This window comes from Brassica napus, chromosome C6 (assembly GCF_020379485.1).
Source record: "Brassica napus cultivar Da-Ae chromosome C6, Da-Ae, whole genome shotgun sequence".
Lineage (NCBI taxonomy): Eukaryota > Viridiplantae > Streptophyta > Magnoliopsida > Brassicales > Brassicaceae > Brassica > Brassica napus.
The window spans coordinates 8,649,838-8,660,010 of NC_063449.1; the positions used below are offsets into that span (position 1 = coordinate 8,649,838).

General features: G+C 31.8%; 1 protein-coding gene across 1 annotated transcript; it reads right to left on the bottom strand.

Moving 5' to 3' along the window:
- Window positions 1–342: 342 nt before the first annotated feature.
- Window positions 343–7,922, bottom strand: LOC106405381 (nitrile-specifier protein 2-like). Its single transcript, XM_013845938.3, has 5 exons — window positions 7,737–7,922; window positions 7,234–7,451; window positions 6,620–7,129; window positions 5,813–6,538; window positions 343–1,379 (listed from the first exon to the last, which is right to left on the bottom strand). Exons 2-5 carry the CDS (start codon window positions 7,429–7,431, stop codon window positions 444–446), a joined length of 2,370 nt encoding a protein of 789 aa, XP_013701392.1. The 5' UTR covers window positions 7,432–7,451; window positions 7,737–7,922; the 3' UTR covers window positions 343–443.
- Between the last annotated feature and the right edge of the window lie 2,251 nt (window positions 7,923–10,173).

The following is a 10,173-nucleotide window of genomic DNA, read 5'->3' on the forward strand; positions in this document are numbered from 1 at the left end:
TGGGCTATAAAGTGCATGAAGACCCTTGATTTTTCAGACGTAGTTTTTGTAACAGACTGTTTTCAATTGGTGAAGATGGTGTCCTCACTAGACGAATGACCAGCTTTTGCTACACATATGGAAGAGTTTCGACGCAGTAAGTGTTTCTTCCCTTCCTTCAAGATTCAACATATACCAAGAGCAACTAATCTAGTGGCAGACAAGCTTGCACGAGGTGCTCGGAGTTCCCCTTCAGTTGTGCTTTATGTTGATTCTATCCCACCGGTTTGGTTTTCCGAGCCGGTAGATTTCTTATCATAGTTTAGTTACTGTTGTTACAAAAAAAAAAAAAACCACTCAAAATGAGAATTTCTTAACTAGTGTTTTTAAGTCCACTTAAGTACATTTATATAACTAAATAATCATTAAGAAACCCAAGTGGGTTTCATGGGATAATTATGCTCTTAAGCAGAGTCTACACCATAGAAAAAGATGTCATCATAACGACCGTTGGTCGGAGACTTCCCTCCATACATCAACAGCCCTTGTTTCGCATCCAGTGACGCAGTCGTGGATGCACACCATCCACGCGGGCTATGACCTTCCTCGAGTTTCTCCCACAACAAACTCTCAGTGTCCAACACAAAAGCCCCGCTGTCCAATTTCCCTGGACCCAAATGAGCCTGTGGGTCCATCTCAATCTCACCTCCCGATATAATTATATATTTCCCCACGACCGCTAGCGCGAACACACTTCTCGCCCACGGCTTTTCACCGCTCGTTTCCACTTTAGTCCAGTTACTTTCAACTGGATCGAAGCAATGAACATCGTCCATTTCATCACCACAAAATCCATAGACAACCCAAATCTTCCCTTGCACAACGGCAAGCCCCGCTCCACCTCTCGGTACTCTAGAGTCTCCAGGATTGGGAAGCTCAGTCCACTTCTGATCAACGATGTTGTATGCATGAAGTGTGTTCAGACGTACCGTTTTACTCACTCCACCAAAGACATATACGTTTTCATCATCAGCAGCCATCGAGAAGAAGCTACGCGGTGTCGGTCCTTTATCAACAGGAGTTATTAGTTTCCACTCGCTCTTAACGGTGTCGTAAGAATAGAAACCGTTGTAATCGCGGTTGCTGTCGCGGCCACCAAAGACGTAGAGTGTAGTTTCGATGGCTACCATGCAAACGCCTAAGCAAGCGAGTTCTGGAACGTCGCCGTTCTGAGGAGCGATTGACCACGCGCGAGTGTTGAAATCGAAGACGTACATGTCTTTATCAATGGAGAAATTTGGCGTTAGCTCTCCTCCAAAAGAGTACATTTTGTCTCCAACCATTGCTATAGCATGCGAGCATCTTGGTCCAGGTTCAAGATCCTTGCCTATTTGTTTCACCTAAAGATAATAGTTACACATGTTTCAGAATAAATTGTTTTTTTTTATAGAAAATGATTTAAGAGATTCTGAGTTCAAAGCCGTACATCCCATAAAACGAAGTCTGAACTATGTTAAATTGTTTTTTTTTTGTCATCATGTTAAATTAACTGAGTAAATTTCTCGTAGAAATTCGAGCATACATATTAGGCCATCCGAAATTTGGAATCTCTCACCATAGTTTTTCACCATTATATTATAGAGATTTAATTAAAAAATCTCTCAAATGTACACATACTAGGTCTAAGAACAACTCACTATTAAAATAAATATAAAAATTGAAAAAAATAGGAGTGTGAGATGGAGCGTTCAAATGAGACTTCATGTGAACTTCATTAGAACCTCTAATACCACATGTCTACTTATTGTCCATCCATATTGATTTATTTTTTGTAACAGTTCTAAAATTTAGTTATGTAACCAAAATATATTAAAATAATAGTATTAAATTGTTGAGATACTTATTTTGAGATATTAAACAATAAATTCCTCTAATAAATATGAACCAAACAGAGATATTTAATCGTATGTCCATCTCTACTACATATATCGCCCTACGGGCGGGTTGTCATATGAAAGAATTACATAAATATATTATCAATTTTAATGAATATTATAAAATATTTAGCTTAATTTAATTTAACTAGATCTTAATTTTCACTTGTATATTTTGTTATTTATTATAAATTATGTTTTATCTTAGTATCAAAGGAATGGATTACAATTTCGTTCTTATAAGTTTTTTTCTTTAATTCATTGAAATTATTTTTCAATGAGCGAATAGCATACATACAACTAATGGCGGTTTAAATACTTCAAATTATAATTATAATACAAAAATTACAATTATATATGTAATTCAAATACTAAAAGTTACAATTAAATACTATGCGTTTTTTTGAGATTTCTTATCATCTTTTTATTATTTTTTGAAGTTAGATTATGAGTCATTATTGAAATAAGTTACATCGTGACCTGAATACGGGTGGGGGAGGTGAGATGACGCCGGTTATGCTTCAGGTGAGATAATAAATATGCTATGTGTTAATTTCTGTATCATTATTGTTTTATACTATTTCTTTCTTTAATTAATTACCACGTAAAGTCTTCCAACCAATCCACCTTTTATCATTTTTTTGATCCTAATCACATAGCTATTCCAAATTCTTTTTCTTAAGAAGCAAAGAATAAAAATATGTTTTAATACCATTTAACTCTTTATTAAAAAATTACTTATACTTCATGAGAACTTAGCGAGCTTTATGTGTATAGATTTTATCAAGATTATGTTAAACTTTGTTTAGTAATTTTTGATACATCATTTTATGAAATGGTTAATTGAAAACATAAATTATTTTAGTGTATATAAATATATATTGTTGATTTATATTATTATTTTTTAGTTAGCTACCACGTAAAGTCTTCAATCAAACCCACCTTTATCAATTTTTTTGTTCCTAATCAGATAGCTATTTCAATTTTTTTTTCCTCGGAACCAAAAAGGAAGATATGTTTTAATAACATTTTAGTCTTTTTATTAAAACTTAGCGAGGTTTTCTTTTCTTATATTGTTTAGTGTTGTAATCAAGATTCATAAGACGATCATACTATTTTGATAGTTAGATTGTAAGACTACAAAATTAAAAAATTAGACGGATTTGAAGTTTTGAATTACATTGTCGCACATGTGACAAGTGACATGTCGGCCTTCTGTTGTGTAAGCCTATGTGTCAATCCCATTTACATGTGTATGTAAATTACAGTTTTCCGTCAGAATCCAATAATTAATAAGTATTAGTAAAAAGTATTAAAATACTTAAAACTTTTTTGGGTGCTTTAGAGCATGATTATTGGAGGTTCTTAGAGTGAAATCCTTAGCGGAATATAAGAACATGTTTCTTAAATTTTAACTAAAAAAATTAAGACTCTTAAAACTCTTATTTAAGATCGGTTCTTAGCTTTTTTACTTAAAAATTAAGAAACGGGTTCTTATATTCCGGTAAAAATTTCACCTTAATAATTTTTCAATAATCATGCTCGTTCTGAAAAAAATATTATAAAACATATTTGGCCACAAAAACTCAGCCCATCAAGTTCATTATAACTTAATCGGTTGTTGCTCAAACTCTTGCTATAATGAAGCCGCCAAGAAACGAAACAGTGTGATGTCTTTAGCGTCGCAATTCTCAGAGGAGGAGGCACAGAAGGCAGCAAGTTACTCCGAACATAAAACCGGAGAGAAGTGGGAAGAGATGAATCATCTTCAATGATTCTTCGAGGAAAACGACAATCCTGTCGAGAAGCTCCACGATTAACGCCCGGCTTTGAAGTGTTTGAAAGCATGGGGAAAAGAAGAGGAGAATGTAGAGGTGAAAAACATCAAACCAGAGCTGCTTATCTATAGGTGATTAGGTGATAGTTTTCGTAGTCGCTAAACAGGAGGTGGGGCATTGAAACGTTGTGCGGATTCTGTTATTAGTAAGAATAAATGCGAAGATTAATAACTGGAATAAATGCTGGTCATCAGCTTACAATGGCATTTAATTGGGAGGCGGTCGCAAGTTGAGTTACCGAAAGGATTACGAAAGTAAAAGTTGAGTTGCTTCAAGTTCGGGTCCAAAACTTGACTAAATTAAAAGCTTAGGGGGGGAGCCCATTTACATTATGAATAAACCAAAGGAGATGACACGTGGCATCATGTGGTGTCCCTATTTATCTAGGTGGCAGCACAAGAAGAGAAGAGAGCATGTTCTCCTTTATATATATATATATACTAGGATGAAATCTATGCCTTGTGCATGATAAATTTATATAAAAATTATTTAAAAAGTATTATACGGAAAAATAATTTTATATTCTTGATTGAATTAATATTTTTGTATTTAAACAATATTTTTTAATTTTTTGTTAATTACATAATTTGTTTATTGATAAGTTGATCTCATTTAAAAAAAAATATGTCAAAAATCATTTACCGCATAAGAACCTAACGTTTAGGTCGAAAAATCTTGGATCTATTTGATTACAATGAAAATATGTCAGCTTAGTATTATATCATGATTTAGTAATTTAAAAATTAATTATGGTTATGAGAAGTTTACGTTCATGTGTCAATCCTATATATCTTCAATATTTTTTTCTTTTTGATTTTAGTTATTGTTCGATATAAATATTAATTTTGAAGTTTATTCTCATTTCGTTTGTTTGTTTTGACCTGAGATTTAGAAAATACTTATGATTTAAAATAATTAAAAAGATACATACTTAGGTTAAGATCTACACTTTTTGCAGAATAAATATTTTATATTTATTATTTATTTTATGTTTTTTCTGCCTATTATGAAATAATAAAATAATAAGTATATATATTAAATAACTAAGAAATCAGTTACTATTATGTAATAAATAGGCGTGTGCATATAAATCAAACTATCACTCTTGTTTATTCGCAATCATTTTAGGGTAAATAAATCAAAACAATCAATCTTATTTATTGTATATGATATATAATTAAATTTAAATGATATTAACATATATATACAGTACACTTTTAATATGGATTAAATGACGTTTCTACTAATATGATTTTATGATTATTTGCAAATTTGTGTAACAAAATTTTACACCAACGAATTTTTTTTTAATGTGGGATAATTTGAATAATTTATAATCATTTAAAAAATAATGAAAATTTCAAAATTAAAATATTAACTTTTGAATATATGTTCAATGCAAATATCAAAATATAAGTATACATTTTCATACGATGTATAGTTTAATTTAAACGATATGAAATATATATATATATATATATTAACATAAAAACCTATTAAAATAAAATGATTTCTTCATATGGTCTTATAATCATTGTATCTTAATATAGAAAAAAATTTAAACCTTGATCATAAAAATTTTTGTGAGACTTTTAACAGTTTTAGTAATTTATACTCGTTTTGAAAAATTCAAAATACAACATATACAAAAAAATCTATATTTTTATTATATGATTAATGTAATTATGTAATTTATTTTAATAAAAAAAAGAAATAAACAAAAATGATAAAAAGTATACAAATTGTTATTGTGTAAAATCATTAATTGCTATATATATATTTTAATCACATTAGGTAATTCCATAGGTTTTATTTAAGGAAAGCCTGCAAAGCAATAAAGATTTGATATATGAAACCAATTATAATCTACGAAATATTATTTTGCTAAAGAGTATAATTTTTAGACTATAGTTTATATAAAGGTGATTTAGAATTTTTTGAAATAAGATTTAGAAGGCATACACAAGTGCCATATAGGATGAAATTTTTTTTAATTTTTACTAGATACAGGTTATAACTTTTTAAAAGATACTCGATTAATATACGGGGATATGTACGTACCTGGATCCACTTGCCACGCAACATCCGCTTAGAACGAAAAACATAAGCTCCGAGAGAATGAATAACATCGCCGGAACTTCCATAGAACCCGGTGATTTTGCCGCCTTCGAGGAAGAACATATTCGATGAGGTCTTTCCAAAGGAGGGAGAGGTTATGCCCTTGAACGTCTTGAATGTAACAGATGTTATAACTCCGGTGTGTTTACCGTAGTAAACTTTTACAGATGTGATGTAATCGTCTTTTCGAACCTCGAACACTTCTGTTCCTGACCCTGTCTTCTTTCCGTGCTCGCGTATCTCTCTTTTACCATCTTTTTCGTATTCGAACTTGAGGTAAGCTACATTGGAATCTACTTGGCCAACATAAACTTTTCTTACATTATCATAAGCACCGTCATCGAATGTTTCTCCAGTACCCTTTCCTCCTAGAGCCTCTCTTTTGTTGGTAGAAGAGGCTGGAGCTGGAGCTGGAACTGGAGCTGGAGCTGGAACGGGAGCAGGGAACGGGGCAAAATGTGCACCGAGGGCATTAATAACATTACTGGACCGACCACAAAACCCGACAAGCTTGAAACCTGTCTTCTCAAAAACAAATTTACTACCATCCTCATTCCCAAAAGCAGGGGAGGTTCTTCCTTTTGATGTCGTAAACTTAAGCGACGTAAGCTTGCCATCGATAGTTCCCTCCACTAACGTAATATGCTCATTAGGATAACCCACCACAAACTGCAACAAGATGCTACATTTCATTCAAACTTTTCATAATATCACGAGATAGCATATATATTGAATATCAAGATTAGTTACCTCTTTTGGAGCTTCATCTCTCTCCCCATGACTATGCGGTACAGTTCTTTCGCCTTTGGCATACTCAAACCTAACGTAACTAACAAACTTACCACGTCGTCCAACGACTACTTTTCTAACACCGTCAAAAGCACCATCGTCCCAAGCATTCCCTTCATTCCCACCTTCAAGGTTAAAGTGCGTAAGAGGATAATTGAAAGCGAAGAAGTGAGGTCCAATGGCATTAAGAAGGGGACCAGCGCGTCCATGGAATCCAAGAAGCTTTCCTCCGTTTTTGCTCTCAAACATGAAATCTGTCTCATATGATACTACAGGTGCTACTGCAGATGATATTGCAGATGATACTAATGATGGTATCAGAGGAATCTTCTTATGACCGAATGTGTCAGATGTCCTTCCATGGGAGGTTTTGAAGAATAAAGATCTGATCAGCGTTGTTTTATGCTTGATATCAAATTGGTGGGTTCCACCAACAGCTGTGATATACTCATCCGGATAATCCAACGCGAACTGGATACCCCATTTTCCATTAGAAACAACAAATGTACGAGGCGATAAAGGTATGATATTTAATAAGAACATATTGAAGAATACACATAGTGAAAGTTTATAACCTCTTTATGTTTCCGAGTAAACTGCCCATGTTCTTTGCTTTCAGTATCTCCATCCTTGTCGTACTCGATCTTGATATAAGAAACACTTAGGAGGGATTTTCCGACAATTATTCTCTTCACCCCGTCAAAAATACCATCGTCAAAAGGATTTCCCTTGTCACCACCCGCGGCTTCCAGTTTTTCAGACATGGTGGCCATCTTCTAACTTCAACGAAAACCTGATGAATTGAGATTTTTATTTTCATTCAAAAACTTATAACAAACAAGAAACAACATGATGTGTACTTGGTAAAGAAATACAATAAACAGAATTGCATAAACTCTGTTTTTTTGTACTTATCACAAATCAAAAGAGAAGTTAATACCCTTGGTAGGTACTATTCTACCGAAATATTGTTTAAGAAAAAAAATTTGTCAGTACTTGCATGCTTAAAACAGGAATATCATAAGAAAACTCGTAATAAGAGAGAGAGAGAGAGAGAGAGAGAGAGAGAGAGAGAGACCTGAATCTTGAGGGTTGTGTTACTCTTAGGCTAGAGGAGAGCTGTGAGTGAGAGAGCCATATATGAAAGTACATATGGGATTATGAATATTTATTGACCGATACTCCTTTTCACTTTTTCAGGGGTTACATTAAAAGTTAAAATATAAATTACCTACTGATTATTATTTATTCTATATTATTAACAATTATTATGACTTGTTTGTTTGTAATGCTTTCTTAAAAGCAGGTGCACTGTCACTTTGTGCATGAATACATTATTCGGCCAACTTGACCTAAAGAAGAGCTAGTGTGCATTTTGCATTCACATATCATGCAAGAGGGTTTCGTGGATCAAGTATCATAACTAATCCCAGTAAAAAACTATGCGGTTTAAACACGTTTTTTGGGCAAGACACGTTTTCTTTTGCTTAAGGTCATATTAACCACATTAAAATACAAGGTGGTTGAGGTACCATCACTACAACCGGCTATAGCATCAAAACTTCTGCAGAACTTTGACCATTTTTTTCTGAAAATTTGGTTCAGCGATGCCTATTGAATATTTGAAGTATATTATCTTAATTTCGGACAGGAATCAACTAATTTCTCAGAAGGGGTTGGTATGTGTCTTATTTTTATTTGTAAGGATTTGATCAAATTAACTAAGTAGTTTTGGCTTAGTTACGTTAAAAAGTTTTCAGCAGGAATTTTTGCGTTGGGTTTGATTTTTTTTTTTGTCACCTAACCATACCATATTTGATGGATTAGTTGTGTATCCGGAAGGAAAGCGTCGTAAGATTAGTCTTTCGTATTTAAAAGCCTTTTGAATTTTCACGATTTTCAAAACAAAAAATAATAAAAGAAAAAGGATTTGATCAAAATCGTTGTACCATCTAATTTATTATAATCAGTACCTTTTACCAAACAAACATAAAAAAAAGACTGAAGGGAAGACCTAAGCTGTGACTATTTTATAAAACACGTACGCGGTTTCATATTGGGGCCCAACATATGACCGAGTAATCTAGTATGATTTAAGAAAAAGAAAGTCGAAAGAAAATCTCCTCAATATTAATCTAGGAGCATTACAACATGTTTTCGTAGCCACGTGTCATCGCGAGAATGATTATTAGAATTGTTAGAAAAATAAGTTAGTGCATATAAAATATACTATGCTTTTTATTAAATTAACTATCAAATTAATTAACAGTGTATAAAAGAATATTTTTTCTTTCCTTAAATAAAAGATACGAAATTATCTAATATGATTAATATATATATGACAATTAATGATTATGAATAATACATTGATTAAAAAAAATTCTAACCTCTCTCTTTTTTGTTTAATTTTATACTATTAAAATAAATTAAACAATCACCTTAAGCATATAATAAAAATAATTAGATTTTTTCTTATATGTTATGTTTTGAATTTTTAAAAACGACTATAAATTACTAAAAAGGTAAAAGTCCCACATTAAAAATTTTGTGATCAATGGTTTAACTTTTTTTTTTGTCCAAGCAAGATACAAATGATCATGGCGTTCGGATACACGTTCGGGTTTATATCGGATATTTCAGTATAAAGGTATAGAACCCGTTCATGTATTTCTACACTTCGAGTCGGGTTCGGGTATTTTATGTTCGGATTCAGATAGTTTGGGTCCGGTTCGGATATTTAAATTTTGAAGAAAAAATAAATAAATTATCCATTGCTTAAGTTTTTTGTATTTAAAATATATTTTAACCTAACTGTTTTTTTTTTAATTTTTAAAAGATTAAACTATTAATAGGTTTGGAGATAAAACTTTAAAAATAGAAATACACTAATTTAGTTGTTGTTTTGAAATTTTAGATGCAACTTTTGTTAATGCAAGAAACAAGAACTTGATATGTATTTCAAAGTGAGTAGCAAATGATTTTGTCCATAATTATATGTATATTATCTAATTTTGAGCAATAAGAATAATTAATATAAATATTTTGAATAAAATGAGAGAAATAAACTAGAAATATAGAGTTAAGTATACTTATGTTTGGTTATCTTCGGATATCTATCTGGGTTCGGATATTACCCGTTCGGATTCAGATATTACCCGAACTAGTGAAATACGTAATTTGTTTTGGTGTTCTAATTAGATGATTTTTAGACCGAGCTGGTGAATATATACTAGACAAACATTAATATTTCGAGTCTGCACTTATATTCTATAACAACTTGATATATTAAATTTGAACACTAACCTGTTAATATAGTTTGCCGGTGATTTTTTGTCAAAATTTTAATTCTTAGATATGTATATAGAGTGAAACTAATTTTTACAGATGTTCATTTTTTTTAATTGACACTTATGTAATTCACTGAATTCATAAGATAAATTAAAAAAGAAACTTAACTTATATCAATTAAACAAAGACGAGAACGAAAGCACAATTCCATAAATGTAGAAAAATGA

Coding starts and splice junctions, on each gene's coding strand:
- LOC106405381 (XM_013845938.3), bottom strand. CDS start 7,431: ATGGCCACCATGTCTGAAAAACTGGAAGCCGCGGGTGGTGACAAGGGA. Junction 7,130..7,233: donor TTACTCGGAAACATAAAGAG/GTTATAAACTTT, acceptor TGGGGTATCCAG/TTCGCGTTGGATTATCCGGA. Junction 6,539..6,619: donor GAGATGAAGCTCCAAAAGAG/GTAACTAATCTT, acceptor ATCTTGTTGCAG/TTTGTGGTGGGTTATCCTAA.